The following is a 19111-nucleotide window of genomic DNA, read 5'->3' as shown; positions in this document are numbered from 1 at the left end:
AAACTTTTCCTAGGATAGACGAAAGCCCCGAACGGTATAAGTGACCCCAAAACAATGAACACGAAGCTGGACTGGTGATAGCAAAGAGTGTCGAAAACCGATTTAAAAATTGAGTATTTATCCCTTAATTGCTCTGAACAAAGACAACTCAATTTAAAAAAATCTATGTCTGATAAAAAGAAGAGAACTGATGGACAGCGGAAATCCTCGGTAGAATCTAAAACTTTGACATTTGATTTTTTTCAGTGACAACCAAATACTAAATCTTAACACCAGCTCCAAAGCCGGGGGAACGAGTAATGACTAACCTATCTAAACACTTTGTTACTGAATGCGAGAAGTTTCATGAATTTCGAACGAAGAAATAAATTATGTAAATCTTTTTTGTTGCGAGAATACAAAACACTATGCTTTTCTGAAACATGGTGAAACGAAAACTTAGAAACATCGGAGCTTTTACTTGATGATTACGACATCTACTGAGCGGACAGACCCCTCACCGAGAATACCTCGAACCATGAACATTGAGGGACTCCCATTGCCGTCAAAAAGCATCTCAGTTCATTTACAATCAACTGTTCCGTTACTCGCCAACGAAGTACAGAAGCATCATCAATGTTTACCAAAAACTGTGCTAAGACCGATTTGTGGAGACTTTAATCTGTCTGCAGTCAATTGGAACATTTACGATACACAGGACCCAGAAGAGAAAAAATTCTTTTAGATTTTCGACAAACAAATGCTGGAACAAGCCGAAGAGTTCCCCACATGTCACCCAAATATGCTGGAGTAGAATATCACAAAAGATGCAATCTCTTTACAGAAATTGACGAAAATTCTGCTAAAGATACGACTGCACTGACCAAAAGCTATCAAAGTGTCCTCAAAGTGTCCCCAAAAGCTATCAAAGTGACCAAAAGCATCCTGAATTACCATACCAAACGTTGAATACTGTAGTGGGCACAACAGAAACTTTACTAAAACAAACTACGAAGGAATAGCCGAACTGATGAAACGCTTGCCTTTTGTCCCAACATGCTTTACTATTATTAGCAATATGTATCAAAAACTTGAAAAATACTCGAAGAAATCGTCTCGAAATGTTTCCCCCAGGGAGGACAAAACAACATCAGCAGCTGCCACCATGGTTCAACCTTCTACATCTAATTTGATGAAAAAGTTTTGGACATAAAAATGACCTCTCATCACTAAACCGACGTCGCACCGTCAAAAGGCAGTCGCGAAGTTGCGGCACTTAGTCTAACAATGCTGTGAGTTGGACAAATTTGACTAAAAGAGAAGGTATTCAAACAAACCCGAAAGAACTTTCAAGCAATTGAGACACTTAAATAAATAGGCCTCATTATTGATTAAAATGACAAATGGTAAAAAGGATGAATGGACAAATGGAAAGAATTTTCAAGCAATTGAGACAATTGAATAAGTAGGCCTCATTATTGAACAAAATGACAAATGGTAAAAAGGACGAATGGGCAAATAGAAGAAAAGTCAAACAAGTTAAACAACTACTTCCTTTCTGTATTCTCGCCTAAAAAAATTCAACGTGCAAGACATCAAGTCTTAATACCCTGATACCTTGAATTTGAGATTCTCCAAACTAAAATCCAAAAATTTCTCCGTTCTCTAGAGACCACTCAATCTAGGTGTCCAAACAACACTCCGCATATTTCTATCAAGCAGCGGATGTGAAAATGACGAACATTATAAATACAGTTTTTAAAAACATCAAAAACCAAGAAAACTGTCCAAAGCTTGGGAAAAAGCCTTGGCTGTACCAATAAGTAAAAAATCCTGGTGAGCAACTGAAGTCTTGTATCTTGACAATATTGACAGCAAAACCTTTGATACTCAATATTGACAGCAAAACCTTTGAACACTGCATCTACGAGCCCCTCTGCCAATTCTTTAACAATCAGCAACATGGATTTGTGACAAACAGATCAGTGCGGACAATCATGCTCTCGTTTTTGTAGCATATCCACTTTGCGATGAAAAATAACTCGCAAGATGATGTAGTGGCTTTCTGCACAGACTTCTCTAAAGCGATGGACCGTGTTCCGCACTTTGAACTCATCAAGAAGATTGCTGGAATGGGAGTCGGAGGTTGCATGTTGAAGATACTGTCTGATTACTTGGAGGACCAATCTCAAGTTGAACGCGTTGGTACTACCAATTTCACCAGAATGTACGTCACAGTTGGAGTTCCACAAAGTTCTATTCTTGTCCCGCTCCTGTTTTGTTTCTTTATAAACAATTTACACGAAACTCAGAAAATTAGCAGCCTTTCATTGTTGCCGCTGACCTAAAAATCTTCACAGTGAACAAGATCCAGCTTGAGATATAAACAGACCTGACATCCCTCGACAAATGGGCTACGGAAAAAAAGTCATTGGCTAATGACATATGCAATAAACTTAAACTGCACGGCAAAAACATGAACCTTTCAGTCGCAAACTCTAATCTATATAGCAGGAGAAAAAATCAAAGACCTTGGAGTAATAGTTACATCTGATGTCACTTGGAATAGTCACTTCGAACAACAACTCTGATAAAGAACATAGTTTTGTACTCTCCGAAACAAATGTTTCCTCTTGTGAAATTAGGGCTCTATAAATCACTAATTCTCCCAATTATGCGCCGATGTTTTAAGGAGAATGACGAGAAGTCTAGATTTTTTTCAGAGGCGAGCAGAAAATGGTTCTCCTTATGAGTCCAATGGAAACAACCTACCGCTACTCAAAATTTTACCAATGCCGATGTTTGTACAAATTAATGATATACTTTTCCTCTCTCATATCCCTCAGAGCACAAACAACTAGTACCACAAACTGCCTCAAGAAATTCCGCTCACCACTCGGAAAAGAAAATTGCTCAAACTAACTCAATCTAGAACGAAAAATTGTTTGGTGAATTTGTCTTCAAGAGGTGTGGACTAGTGAACAAGAAACAAAACAGCTTCGATATCCTAAATTAAACTGGACTGAACAGATGAAACTGAGCAGAGTTTTATTAAAAGAAATTATTCGAAGATCAATCCTTGTACCTGGCTATGAGCATATGGTTGTCCAACATGAAAGATTAAAGGGACAACGTATTAGGACTAAACCCGGTAGAGAATCCCTTCAGCAATAGCAGAGAATTTAAACAAAAACAACAACTATGCTATTAGAGATATTTTCAGAATATATTTTGTTTTTTCTAAATCCAAATAAAAATGCAATTAAATTATCCATATCAAAACAAATTACATTTTGTGTTAAATATATTTCAAGCTTCATTGTTATCAACCTCCATTAGAAAATTGATATGAAGTTCTTGCTTTTTTACATCAAATAATTCACACTTTTTACAACAGTTTACAATTCTCACAAAAATGCTGGTTATCTGTAAAATTAATGACAGTTTTATTAAATTACAGCCAAGCTCTTCTGGTACGATATTTTTTGCAAGCCACAGACGCACGTGCTTTACTGTTATGAAAATACTTACTGTGTAATGACACATTCTCTCCAACTGGAGGTTGCACAATTTACTGACGGTGCACAAAAGGAAATGATGCAGCGATCGACTTAATTTAGAGAAATATGGATTGCCTTGAGAAATCAAATTCAACTGTGAAGTCTAATTTGCGGCATGCAGTTTCAAATGTATCAAACAAGAGCCTTTATAATTTTTTTTTAATTATTATTATTATCACTATTTTTTCTATTATCATTAGTATTATTTTTATTATTAATAATATTATTATTACTGTTATTGTTATTATTATTATTATTATTATTATGATTATTATTATTTTTAATACTATTATTATTATCATTATTATCATTATTATTATTATTATTATTATTATTATTATTATTATTATTATTATTATTATTATTATTACTATTATTACTATTATTATTATTATTACTATTATTCTTATTATTTTATTAATATTATTATCATTCTTATTATTAATACTCTTTTTATTATTTTTAAAATTTTTATTAATATTACTAATGTTTTTATTATTATTATTATTATTATTATTATTAATATTATTATTATTATTATTATTATTATTATTATTATTATTATTATTATTATTATTATGATTATTATTGTTTTTATTTTTATTATTATTATTATTTTTATTATTATTACTGTTATTATTATTACTATTATTATTATTACAGCTTTACACAAAATTTGCAGTCTCCAAAATTATTATTATTATTATTATTATTATTATTATTATTATTATTATTATTATTTTTATTTTTACTATTATTTTTATTACAGCTTTACACAAAATTTGCAATCTCCAAAATGCTTTTGATATCAAAACAAAGACATGTTTTCTGTTTTTTCTGTATTCAAGCTTGCGAGGGATTAGTAAAACTGCAAAAGGCAAATTTTTCTTCAAAAAGAACAGCAAAATTGATCGTATTTAAGCAAACATTTTTTTTTTGGAAAATGAAGATTCAGATCTCGCCAAAGTATTTCAAAAAAAATGAACACTCAAGATCTACGAGAACAAATCGCGGATGATGAAGCGATCTAAGACGAACCAAACGATTTTTTTACAGCGGAAAATCTGTTTTATGGGTAGCATTGGGCTGTTAATAAATAATAAAATTAAACCGATAAGTTGATGTTGGGGAAAGTCTATAACTGAGCCGTTATACTGAGTTAATTATGCGTTGTACTTTCTATATAAGAGCAACAACAGACCAATAAAAAAACCAGTTGAAATAGCTGAACCTAACGACAAGAGAACTACCAGTCAAACCGAATCGATCAACAGATTTTGCCCAATATATCTCGTAGTAAAATGAATTAGTAGAATTTTTGAACAACATCATAACATCATAACATCAACAGCAGAAAGTTATTTTTTTGACTAGGAGAGGCTGTTATTGGAGTTGCATCATTTGCTGTCATAATGCAGCTTTTGGCTTCTCCTTATAATCATATCTACAACTTTATTAGAGAGCAAAGCGAAACTTAGCGCCGGTGAATCATTTCTGGAAATAACTACTCATCTTTTCAAAAGTTTTGTGATTTATCTTCTCTTGCTGCCAAAATGATTTTGATGTCACCAACATAAGTAATAAATAACATCATTTTGCTCGAATAGTACTTCCATAGGAGAAGGTGAAGACGACGGCAGCTAGATCAAGTTTTTGGGAGAAACTCTATTTCATTTTGCTTGACCTTGAATGCTCATCCTTAATTAACACCTTTTGACATCTCTTTATCAGATAAAATTTTTACACAAATCGGAACGTATCATGAATACCATGTTTATCTTCTAAAATTTTAGTGTCGGTGTATTTTACAGCGAAAATGTACTAACAATGACGGGACAATAATTTCTTTCATTTTTTGTTGAAAAGTTTTGAGAACATACTCATTTAGATATATTTTATTTTCTGAGCTTCTGGAACTTTCGTAGTGTGAACTGATAAAATTGACTTTCATTTTTCGATAATCAATGAAAAATGGTCTTTTCTTTTTTGCAGTTATTGGTGGCAACAAATGGATACAACCTTTTCATGGAGAACAGTAGACAGGATGCAGGCATAGAAGAGAACCAAGTTGTTTTATTAGAATGCAAGCAATTGTTTGAAATTGATAACCATCTACAAATTGGATGGTTGCTCTGAAAAATGAAAACGTAATGGCTCTGAAAAAACGCATAATGATTTTTTAAAAATGTTCCGAGGAGCCATTTGATTTGATGTAACAGTGTTGAGCTAATCACATTAAAACACAGTTTACCTTGAGAAAATTATACAACAAAATATTACAGCATTACTTGAGCCTAGTGAGGAAGCCACATAAAAGCTGTATCAATACCCAATTGCAAAAAAAATCGGTGTTTTTGAACCTGATCACCAATGCATCATAAGAACATAACTTGCTTGAGAGGGAAACAGGTTGCTCAGACAAATCACGTTTAAATTTGAAATCAAACTCAGAGCAGGCAGTTTCATATGTATCAAATAAAGCAGTTATTATTATTATTATTATTATTATTATTATTATTATTATTATTATTATCATTATTATTATTTTTATTATTATTATTATTATTATTATTAATATTAAGATTATTATGATTGTTATTATTATTTTTAATACTTTTATTGTTATTTTTATTATTATTCTTATTATTATTATTCTTACTTTATTTTAATTATTTTTTATTTTTATTATTATCATTACTATTATTAATTTAGTTATTAAGATTTTTAATAATATTTTTTTTCTATCATTATTATTAGAGCTCTAAACAGAATTTGCAAACTTAAAAATGCTGTTAATATCCAGACATTTTTTCTATTTTTCCGATATATAAGTTCATGAGGCATTAATTAAATTCCATAAGGCAAGCTGTTTCAACAGAAAGAACAGCAAGAAAAACTGTATTTAAGTTAAAAATTTTTTGGCAAATTGAAACTTCAGATCTTGTCACATTATTTCAAAAAATGAACTCCCAAGAGCCAATAAGACTTTCCGTGGATGATAAACCAATGTTAAAAAAACCGATGTATAAAACTGATGAAACTGAGCCTTTATATTGAGTTCATTATGGGTTGTACTTTTTATATAAGAGCGACAGTTAACCCATAATACAGCCATTTGCAATAGCTTAACCTAACTGGAGAAGAACATTTATTCAAACCAAAGTGATCAACAATTTTTACCCAATGCATCTCTGATCGAGGAGAATTTTGAAAACCATCATAACAAAAATAGCAAAGAGAATTTTTCTTATTAGGAAAGGCTGTCATTGGAGTTTTTGCACAAAAAATTAACATAATCAGAGAAACTGGCGTCAATTGGGAGTTCGATGTCATAACAGGGTTTTTTATTCCAACCCATCATAGTGTTTACAATTTTATATGAGATCAAAGAGAATATTAGAGCTAGTGAACAAATTGTCATCAGGATAAGTTGTAATTAACATCAATTTGCTCGAATAGTATTTCCATAGGAAGAAGTGAAGACGACGGCACCTAGATCAACTTCTTGGGGGAATTGTGTTTCATTTTTTTGACACTGATTGCTCATCATAGATTAACATTTGTTGACACCTAATTTTCAGATAAAATTTTTTCACAGGTCAGAACGTACCTTAAGTAGCATAATTATCTACAAAAATTTTTAGTAGGTTGAGACAGAAATTAAATGAAAAATTTAATTTAAAAATTTCACGTGTCGGAAGGTTTTACAGCAAAAATGGACTAATAATGACGACACAATCAATTCTTTCAACTTTTTATTGAAGTCATCTGAGAACCTATTCATTAAGATAAATTTGTTTTTCTGACTTTCCAGAACTTTCGTAGTGTGAAATGATACAATTGACTTTCAGTTTTTGATAAGCAAGGCAAATTGGGCGTTTTGTTTTTGCTGTTATTTGTTGAAACAAATGGATAAAACCCTTTGATGGAAGATTTCTCCAAGTCTACAAAAAATATCGTAAGATATCCAAAGACCAAAATTTATATATCACCATTTCCAACGTACAATCATTTTCAGAGAAAATGACGTAGCGTGTCCAAAATGTAGCCTAGTATTAATAAAAAAATTGGCCGAGTACTGATAATAAACACAAAACAAAAACATAAAAAACTGTTCAAAGTTTTAATGCCCACTATATCAACAAAGCTATTACCGATATATTAAGAAAGAATATTGTTTTCACTAGATCCAAGTAAGGATGCAATTAGGTTTTTCATATCAAAAATAAAAACGAAATGTGTTAAATACATCTTATGCTTCCTTGTTATCAGCCTCTATAAGAAAATTGTCATATAGTTCTTGTTTTTTTATTAAGCAATTCAGAAGTTTCATAACAAATTATAATTCTATCAAAAATGCTGTTTATCTAAAAAAAAAACAATGACACAAACGATGCACAAACGGGAAAGATGCAACGATCGACTTACTTTAGAGGAAAAAATGTTGCCCAGACAAATTAAGTTCAACTTGAAATCAAACTTGCAGCAGGCAGTTTCAAATTTATCAAATGAAACCTTTTATTATTACTCTTATTATTATTATTATTTTTATTATTATTATTATTAATTTTTTTTATTATTATTAACATTTTTATTTTTAGAGCTCTATACAAAATTTGCAAACTTGAAAATGCTTTTAATATCCAGACAAAGGCATCTTTTTTTCTGTTTTTCCGATATATAAGTTCACGAGGAATTAATTAAATACCAAAAGTTAAGCTGTTTCAACAGAAAGAACAACGAGAAGAACTGTATTTAAGTTAGTAGTTTTTTTCGCAAATTGAAACTTCAGATCTTGTCACATTATTCCAAAAAATGAACTCCCAAGAGCCAAGATGACTTTCCGCGGATAATGAACCAATGCTAAAAAAACCGATGTAAAAAACTGATAGAACTGAGATTTTATATTGAGTTATTTATGCGTTGTACTTTATATATAAGAGCGACAGTTAACCCATAATACAGCCATTTGCAATAGCTTAACCTAACGGGAGAATAACTTTTATTCAAACCCAATCGATCAACAATTTTTACCCAATGCATCTCTGATCGAGGAGAATTTTGAAAACCATCATAACAAAAATAGCAAAGAGAATTTTTTTTATTAGGAAAGGCTGTCATTGGAGTTTTTGCACAAAAAATTAACATAATCAGAGAAGCTGGCTTCAATTGGGAGTTCGAAGTCATAACAAGGTTTTTTTTCAAGCCATCATAGTGTTTACAATTTTATATGAGATCAAAGGGAATCTTAGTGCTAGTGAACAAATTCTGCAAACCACTACTAATCCTTTCAAAAGTTTCGTGATATATTTCCGCTAGCCACAAAAATAAACTCGGTGTCATCAGGATAAGTTATATATAACATCAATTTGCTCGAATAGTACTTCCATAAGAAGAAGCGAAGACGACGGCACCTAGATCAACTTCTTGGGGGAAACTTGTTTTCTTTTTTCTTGACACTGAATGCCCATCATTTATTAACCTTTGTTGACACCTAATTTTCAAATAAAATTTTTACACAGGTCAGAACGTATCTTAAGTAGCATACTTATCTACGAAAATTTTTAGTAGGTTGAGACAGAAATTAAATGAAAAAATTAATTAAAAAATTTCACGTGTCGGAATGTTTTACAGCATAAATGGACTAATAATGACGACACAATCAATTCTTTCAACTTTTTATTGAAATCACCTGAGAACCTATTAAATAAGATAAATTTGTTTTTCTGACTTTCCAGTATTTTCGTAGTGTGAACTGATAGAATTGACTTTCAATTTTCGATGAGCAATGAAAATTGGGCGTTTCTTTTTTGCCGTCACTTGTTGAAACAAATGGATAAAACCCTTTGATGGAAGATTTCTCCAAGTCTACAAAAAACTTCATAGGATATCCAATGATCAAAATTTATTTATCACCATTTCCAACGTACAGTCATTTCCAGAGAAAATGACGTAGCGTGTCCAAAATATAGCCTAGTATTAATAAAAAAATTGGCCGAGTACTGATTATAAACACAAAGCAAAAACATAAAATACTGTTCAAAGTTTTAATTCCCATTATGTCAACAAGGCTATCACCGATATATTAAGAAAGAATATTGTTTTCACTAAATCTAAGTAGGATGCAGTTAGGTTTTTCATGTGTTAAACACATCTTTTGCTTCCTTGTTATCAGCCTCTATAAGAAAATTGTCTTATAGTTCTTGTTTTTTTATTAAACAATTCAGATATTTCATAAGAAATTATAATTCTATCAAAAATGCTGTTTATCTAAAAAAAAACAATGACACAAACGATGCACAAATGGGAAAGATGCAACGATCGACTTACTTTAGAGGAAAAGATGTTGCCCAGACAAATTAAGTTCAACATGAAATCAAACTTGCAGCGGGCAGTTTCAAATGTATCAAATAAAAGCTTTTATTGTTACCATTATTATTATTATTGTATTTATTATTACTATTATTATTATTATTATTATTATTATTATTATTATTATTATTATTATTATTATTATTTTTATTATTATTATTATTAATAGAGTTCTATACAAAAATTGCAAACTTAAAAATGCTTTTAATATCCAGACAAAGGCATCATTTTTTTCTGTTTTTCCGAAATATAATTTCACGAGGCATTAATTGAATTCCAAAAGGCAAGCTGTTTCAACAGAAAAAACAGCAAGAAAAACTGTATTTAGGTTAATAGTTTTTTTTGAAAATTGAACTTCAGATCTTGTCACATTGCTTCAAAGAATGAACACTCAATATCTACGAGAACTTTCCGCGGATGATGAACCGATGTAAGAAGAATGATAATTTTTTACAGCGGAAATGCTGCTTTTTGGGTAGCATTGGGCTGTTAATAAACAATAAAAAATAAGTCAATATTTTGATGTTGCGGAAAGTCTAAAACTCAACCGTTTTATTGAGATAATTATCCGCTGTACTTTCTGTTTAAGGGCAACATTTGACCCATAATACAACCAGTTGCAATAGCTGAATCTAGCGGCAAGAGAACTACAAGTCAAACCGAATCGATCAACAGTTTTTGCCCAACATATCTCTGATCCAATAGAATTTTTGAACAACATCTTAACATCAACAGCAGAAAACTAACATTTTTGATTAGGAGAGGCTGTCATTGGAGTTGCAGCATTTAATGTCATAATGCAGCTTTTTGTTTCTTCTTATCATTATATTTACAATTTTATTAGAGAGCAAAGCGAAACTTAATGCCAGTGAACCAATTCTGGAAATTACTACTCATTTTTTCAAAAGCTTCGTGATTTATCTCCTATGCTGCTCCTATTATTATTATTATTATTATTATTATTATTATTATTATTATTATTATTACTATTATTATTATTATTACTTTTTTAATAATTTTTCTTTATTTTTATTTTTATTGTTACTATTAATTTTAATATTATTACTATTATTTTTTATTGTTGTTATTGTTATTATTGTTATTATTATTATTATTATTATTATTATTATTTTTATTGTTATCATTATTATTATTATTATTATTATTATTATTATTATTATGATTATTATCATTATTATTATTATAAGAGCTCTACACAAAATTTGCAAACTTAAAAATTCTTTTAATATCCAGACAAAAGCATCTTTTTTTCTGTTTTCCGATCTAAAAGTTCACGAGGCATTAATTAAATTCCAAAGGCAAGCTGTTTCAACAGAAAAAAACAGCAATAAAAACTGTATTTAGGTTAATAGTTGTTTTGCAAATTGAAGATTCAGATCTTGTTACACTATTTCAAAAAAATGAACTGCCAAGATCCAAAACTACTTTCGGCGGATGATGAACCGATGTGAAAAAACCAATGTAAAAAAATTGATAAAACTCAGCCTTTATATTGAGTTAATTATGCGTTGTACTTTATATATAAGAGCGACAGTTAACCCATAATACAGCCATTTGCAATAACTTAATCTAGCGCGAGAAGAAATATTATTCAAAACAAATCGATCAACAATTTTTACACAATGCATCTTTGATCGAGTAGAATTTTGAAAACCATCATTAAAAGAATAGCAAAGAGAATTTTTTTTAATAGGAAAAGCTGTCATTGGAGTTTTTGCACAAAAAATTAACATAAGCAAAGAAGCTGGCGTCAATTGGAAGTTCGATGTTATAACGAGGTTTTTTGTTTCAACTAATCAAAGTGTTGACAATTTTATATGAGATCAAAGTGAAACTTAGCGCTAGTGAAGCAATTCCCTAAACCACTACTAATCCTTTCAAAAGCTTCGTGATTTACTTCCGCTTGCTCTAAAAATAACTCAGTGTCATCATGATAAGTTATAATTAACATCAATTTGCTCAAACAGTACTTCCATAGGAAGAAGCGAAGACGATGGGACCTAGATCAACTTCTTGGGGGAAATTTTTTTTCTACCCTGAATTCTCATCACTAATTAACAAATGTTGAGACTTAATAATCGGATCAAACTTTTACTCAGGTCAGAGCGTATCTTAAAAACACATTTATCCATGAAAAATTTTTTATAGGAGTGCATGGAATCATAAGGGAGCATAAGAGAGCGTCACTATGGAATCGGGGCTCAATTTTTTATTGACGAAGCAGCTGGCCCCATTTACAGGATTTCAAGGAATAGAAAAATCAATCCATAAATATAGAGACGATGCTTTGTTGAAATACAAACTCGGTAATCCATTAACAAAAAAAAATTGGATACGCGAATGAACAAGTAATTAGTGTGCGTCAAGTCAAAAAAAAGTATATCAACTAGATTTACTGATTTTAAGGAAGCTTCGTCTCTAACTTTATGGACTGACTTCACTGTTGTTTGCAACCCTGCAAATGGGCCCTGCTATGTCATCAAAACATCTTTGATGCCCGATCCATTAGAGATCATATAGGCAATTTTATAGGTATCCACCCAAAAGAAATCCCAATGGTTAAGTGAGGGAAGTGACAACTGAAAGCGTATCAAAGAAAATCATTCAAAATAGAAAAATATGAAAACTGAGAACTGACTTGTTTATCTTAAAAGCTTTCATCATTTATTTATTCAAATAAGGAAAAATATTCTCTCAAAGTTTCCTAAGGTGGCAAATTTGACATTCTGGAGCCTCACGTTGGGCGCCACAGTCCGCCTTGAGACTACATAGGAATTTTTTTCGCTTATTTGCTTTAGTAAAGGATACAAAATAAAAAATTTTAAAATACATAAATAAGTTCTCAGATTTCTGGCTCTTTTGTTCATTTGAGACAGTTTCGCTTTGATAACTTTTGATTTGTGATTTCATTTTCCTAACCATTGAAGGTCTGTTTTAGGCAGATATCCTTAATAGTGCATAGATGGTCTCTGACATGAATCTGACATCAATGATGTACTGATGAATATGCTGTCCGATAGAAATATTAAGTTGTTCGGAAAATCAAATATAGATTTAGCAACTCTTTAATTGGGGCTCATTGGACTGCAGTCTTACAATGGATTCATAGCGCTCAAAACAACAAGTATTCGTGAGAACCAAGTCCAGTGTCGACATAAGCCCCCCATTACGTCCAAAATGATGTAAGTGTTGGGGGTAATTTTTCGTTGTGGTAAAACGACGTAGATTAGGGGGTAATGGGGGAAGTCAGGAGTGAATTTATCGGAGAAATTTTTAGCTTTTACGCTCCATAAAATACCCCTCAAAAAGATGTAATAATAGGTTTAATTTTAGGGCGTAAAACACCGTAAGATTAGCGGGGCAAAGGGGAGTAAGGGGGAATTGTTAGATTTTATGCCCCTGTTTTTATGCCCATATATTTACCCCCGGTATTTATCCGAAATGTAGGATTATGGGGTAATCTTGGGGGGTGACGATGTAGGACAGAGCGGTAATAGGGGAATAAGGGGAATTGAATTTCTCCTCTTAATGAAGCAAAAGTTGATCTTAAATTTTGCGTAGCTTGCAAATATTGTCCTCCTACAGTGCTAAATAATAGTGTTACGTTGGCCGCCTTAGGAACTTTGTGAGATTTATTTGATTATTGAATTAATAAAGGATTACATTGCTTTAGTATAAATTAATCAGTTTCCAGTTTCTAGTTTTTGTTAAATTGACTGTTCTTCACGATTTCTGATGTTGTTATGGCTGAATACTTGCATGACTTTTCTTAACCATGTCGAATCAGTATCGGGCACAGATGGTAAATAGTGCACATATGGCAAATAATCCACTGGGCATCAATGTTGATGACATCGCCGGCCCCATTTGCAGGGTTGCAAAGAATAGTCGGCTTCCGTAAAGACGATGCTTTGTTAGGTAAAAACTTTGTAGCCAATAAATAATTCCGATAAAATAACTGAGGGAAGAAAAAGATGGTTACAAGAGATAACAAAGCAAAAGATTTTCAAAATCGGCGTTTCCAACTGACGGAGCGGGTAAAGGCAAAAAATTGTAATACCCAAAAATTGCGACACAAGCGGAAAAGGCCAAAGCGGAGGTTGCTGCGGTGTAGCAACTTTCTACACAGCGCAAAAAACGAGATTTCTACCTGTTGCGGCTTGTACCTACCTGTACCTAACTATAACCACTCAAGAGTGAAGGACCTTTTAACGTACTGGATTTTTTAAATCGTATGTTGATCGACAAGTAAGTGATGTGACTGCACATTAACGATAGTGTAGATTTCTGCAGGAGGAATTTATGGAAGCTGAGTGCTAAAATGTGAATTTGTCCGTTGAATGTGAATGTAATTTACTCTTCAGAAATTTTACTTAGCTTGAGAACGGGGCGGATCTTTTCACCGTATGCAGTCTTTATTTTGACTGACCGAACTACTTTATCCGAGCCTGGATACACTTCAATTACCTTTGCTAGAGGCCAGAGACCACGAGGTGTGAAATCTTCCACAATCCAGACTAAGTCGTGAACTTTTAAATTCTGATTTACTTTATGCCATTTAGAGCGTTTCTGCTGGTTAGGGAGATACTCTCTAATAAATCGGTTCCAAAAATGTTGGGCTAGAATTTGTGATGTTTTCCAAGATTTAGTAACTGCTACTTTGCTTTGAGAGAAGACTCCTGAAGGGAGATTGATTGAGGGTCTACCCAAAAGGAAATTATTTGGAGTTAAAGGGAGTGGATCGTTTATATCGCTAGAAACATTCGTCAATGGTCGCGAATTCATGTTGGACTCAATTTCACAAGTGAATGTCGACAGCGTTTCGTCTGTTAGCGTTCTTGAGCCAATGACTTTGTAGAGGGAGAGTTTGAAAACTTGAACTAATCTTTCCCAGCTGCCGCCAAAATGCGGAGCCAGAGGGGGGTTAAATTTCCAATTGATATCTACGTCTAAGATGTGGAGCTTAGATGCAAATTCTCGCGAGGATCTGAGAGCTTCTATTCCTTTTCTCAATTCGGAACAAGAGCCGACAAAAGATTTTCCGTTGTCAGAGTAAAATATTTTTGGTTTTCCGCAGCGGCTAATGAATCTGCGGATGCAACTCATTGTAGAATCTGTAGAAAGACTTTCAGCAACTTCCAAGTGAACGGCTCTTACAACTAAGCATGAAAATAGAAGGATATAACGGGTAGCAAATTTACCACACTGTTTTATAGGAAAGGGACCTATGAAGTCCAGGCCTGTTGTGGCAAACGCAAAGTGATTTTGTAGCGGTAAACGTTCACTGGGCAGATCTGACATCTGAGGTGGACTAGTTTCTTGAGCCATTCTTCGGCAGGGAATGCACTGACGTATTGTTTGTCTAACGACAGCTCGGCATTTCAGAATCCAATAGTATTCCATTAGAAAGGAACGTGTTTGTTCAACACCAGAGTGACTATTCACCACGTGAGTGTTTTTGATGAGGAGCTTAACGATTGGGTTAACCCCGTCTAAAATTAACGGATGGCGAGCAGTTTCTAAGACCATTGCCTTAGACAGCCGACCTTTGGCGCGGAGTTCATTTTTTCCGTTAACAAAAGGACAGAGTGTCTTTAGAGGGCTCGACGAAAGTATCTCCTTGCCTTTTTGTAAAGACAAAATCTCACTTCCAAAGTTCTGACTTTGAGCAACGCCGATGAGGTTTTTGTAAGCCAGTGTGTGATGTGCGAGCGATAAGCTACTGCTCTGTTTTTTCAAGCGATCGAGGAAGAAGAAGCAGTATGCTGCAACTCTAACCAGACGATTCCAATTGCTGAAGCGTGCAATGTCGATGGGACATTGAATTGCTGAGTGCAGATCGGTTTGCAACGCATGAACGATGAGAACGTTTGAATTTCGTGCTTTCAAGATGTCCTGACTTGGCCAGTCACTTTTTGGTAACTGTAGAAAGGAAGGACCGTTGAGCCATCGAGAACTGCAGTTCATCTGTTTAACTTCATAGCCTCTTGAGCCATCATCGGCTGGATTGTCAGCTGAGGTGATGTAATTCCAGTCATGTGCTGTTGATACATCAAGTATCTTCGCCAACCTGTTAGCAACAAATATGCGATGACGTATCTCTGGGGTTCTGAGCCAATAAAGAACTCTGGTACTATTGGACCAGAAAAATTTTTCATTAATGTGAATGTCGTGCTCTTCTGTCACGAATTGTGCGAGCAGAGCTGCGTAGACTGCGGCTTGCAACTCGAGATTTGGAATTGTCATTCTTTTGATTGGAGCTACGCGGGCTTTTCCCATGATGAATTTCACTTGAACGGTTTCATCAACGTATTCAATCCTAAGATACGAAACTGCTGAGAGTGCATTTTCCGACGCGTCTGAGAATGTATGGAGAGCTGTTTCCTTTATTGCTTTGTTAATGAATAAACAGCGAGGTATTGAAATTTCGCGGAATTCCCGTAGTTCGTTTTGCAGCTGAGTTAGATCTGCAAATTCATTGAGGTCCAATGGTTTGTCCCATTTTGGTCCATGATTCCAGGCGGCCTGTAGACTTTTACGAACTCGGATGGTGAGCGGTGCTATAAAACCTAGGGGGTCAAAAATGGATGCGACAAACCGCAGAAGTTTTCTTTGGGTTACCATAGTGTTATCCAAGGGAAACTTCTTGAAAAGTTTCTTCTCGATTACATAAGTGTCTGTTTTTGCATTCCACGGTAATCCGAGGACCTTTTGCATTTGAGGTGAAGCTTCGTTTGTGTTTAAAAGTTGATCCCTACTGACTTGTTGCAAAAACGCAGCCGAATTAGAATTCCATTTGGTGAGGTTAAAACCCCCAAGAGACAGGCAAGCTTTAGTGCTGCTCATTATGTTTACAGCTTTTTCAACGTCGTCAGTGGAAATATACAAATCGTCCATGTAGATATTGCGTTCAACAATATGGGAAACCTCAGGAAAATGTTTCTGATTATCTATTGCAGAGCGACGTAGAGCGTACGATGCAATGCAAGGTGATGACGTTGCACCAAATATGTGGCTAGTGTATTCATATTCTTCTATTTTGCCATTGTGATCCCACCAGAAACGAAGATATGAACGGTCTGAAGGAGCAACTTTGACTTGCATGAACATTTGCTCAATGTCAGCGGATATTGCGATATGACTTTCTCTGAAACGCAAAATAATCCCAACAAGATTGCTGAGCAAGTCCGGGCCTTTCAACAGATTTGAGTTGAGAGATTGGCCTTGAAAGATGCTGGATGCGTTAGTCACCCGTCGAATTTTTCCGGGCTTATTTTCGTTTGAGACCGGATGATGAGGTAGATAAGAAATTGACTTTGTGTTGTCGGTACAAGGATCAATTTTTTCAACATATCCGTTTTGCAAGTCCTTTTGCAAAGTCTCTTCATATTTTTCTCTTAATACTGGCTTTGTGGAAAGCTTTGCTTTTAGCTGCTTCAACTGTTTCTCAGCGAGCCATCTGTTATTCGGCAATTTTGCGTTCTCTTTCCACAAGAGACCAACTTCGTAATGACCATCCTTGAATCTGGTTGTGGATTGTAAAATTTCCAAAGCCTTTTCATCGTTCTTGGACAGTGCTTTTTTCTTGGATGCAATGCCATAATTTTCGATCTTCATCCAATCCTGAACTTTAGTGAAAAGTTCGTTGTCCAATTGGCCATGGGAACAAATTTGGGTTTTGAGAACTGGATTTTGCTCATCTGCAATTATGTTGGTCTTTCCGGCACAAGTCCAACCTAATGGTGTCTTGACAGCCCAAGGTGTGTTTTTCGGGCCTTTAACAATCTCATTGTAGTGGATTAGCTCAAGGTTATCAATTCCAATGATTATACACACTTGATTTTGTTTGACATTTGGAAACATGATGTGTTTAAGGTGATCAAACTTACTACAAAGTTTGTTCAGCTCACTGGTTTTAACTGGTGTCATATTGAGATCTTGTACTGCTAGCACATCGATTGAAACTACTGAGCTATTCTGAGATCTGTATGGCTTGATTTGGACAGAAACTTGAGAACAGTCTATTTCTCTAGTTGTATGGTAGCCACTGATAGGCATTTTAGCGACTGTGTTCATGTCAATCTCCAATTATGATGCTGCAGATGTAAGCAGCAAGCTTTGACAACTTCCGTTGTCTAGATACGCATAAGTATCAAGAGTTTTTACACCATTGGAAAGTTCAACCGGAACAAGGGCTACTTGTCCTGTTCCATGTAATTGAACGGATTTAACGGCCGATGACGGCTTCACTCTCTGATTATTGTCTCCAAAGCTCTCATGGAGCAGAGTATGATGCTTTCGGCCACAATTGCCAGTTCGACAAACATTTTTTGAATTGCAATGTTGAACATGATGACTGCCAAAGCAGTTGAAGCAAAGTTTTAAGTTTTTGACATGTTCTCTCCGATCGAAAGGAGAGAGGGTTTGGAAATGAGAACATTTGTAGAGATATTGACAGGTCTCATTACTGGGGCAAACAACAGTTCTGGAGGGGCCTTGTTTGTTACCGTCTGAAAAGGAGCCACCTTGTTGACCATTGCTTGTCGTTCTCGTAGATGAGGGCAAGGGACTTTGAGTTTTCTGAATCCATGGTTTATGGGCAAAGTTTGATCTTCCATGGCTGGGTCGTGTTATGGAAATTGGCGCTGGCAAATCTCTACAAGCCTTTGCGTAGATTGATAACCAATCAGAAAGGTCTTTAAGAGACGGCTGGAGTGAAAACTTTTCGAGGGCATACTTGTTCCAGTCCAGGCGGACTGGTGTCGGAAGTTTATTTAATGCCTGATTGAGATTTGTAGTAGAATGGATGTCGTGATTGAATCCAAGTTGTTGAAATGTATCCACTAGGGTCAAGAGAAAGGCTGAAAATTGGGTATAACTTTCAGGGACAGTCAGATTAGGTGGTTTGAACTGCGAGAGTTTATCAAGAAAGACATTTACTATCCGGTTTGGGTTTCCGAAGTGTTCCTCAAGACGATTCAACGCTGGGACATACAGACTACCGTTGCAGCCGTATCCATCTATTAAATGCTTTGCCTCTCCAGTTAATAGCGATTGAAGATGTATCATCTTTTCTGATAATGACATAGGCGATCGATCTATTGTGGCTTGAAAAATGCTGAAACACTTCATCCAGTCGAGTGGGTTGCCATCAAATTTTGTTGCCTGCAACTTGGGTA

General features: G+C 34.2%; 2 protein-coding genes across 2 annotated transcripts in view; both read right to left on the bottom strand.

Moving 5' to 3' along the window:
* LOC142338350 (very long chain fatty acid elongase 4-like) overlaps window positions 1–19111 on the bottom strand; it is a 115355-nt gene that overhangs the window by 23964 nt on the left and 72280 nt on the right. The gene's annotated exons all lie outside the window — the stretch shown is intronic.
* On the bottom strand, window positions 14286–18008 carry LOC142338036 (uncharacterized). The gene has a single exon (XM_075387668.1). The coding sequence runs from the start codon at window positions 18006–18008 to the stop codon at window positions 14286–14288; it is 3723 nt and encodes a 1240-aa protein (XP_075243783.1).

Source organism: Convolutriloba macropyga, chromosome 4, assembly GCF_964194025.1.
Source record: "Convolutriloba macropyga chromosome 4, txConMacr16.3, whole genome shotgun sequence".
NCBI classification, from domain to species: domain Eukaryota; kingdom Metazoa; phylum Xenacoelomorpha; order Acoela; family Convolutidae; genus Convolutriloba; species Convolutriloba macropyga.
This window is presented reverse-complemented; position numbering and strand designations above follow the sequence as displayed.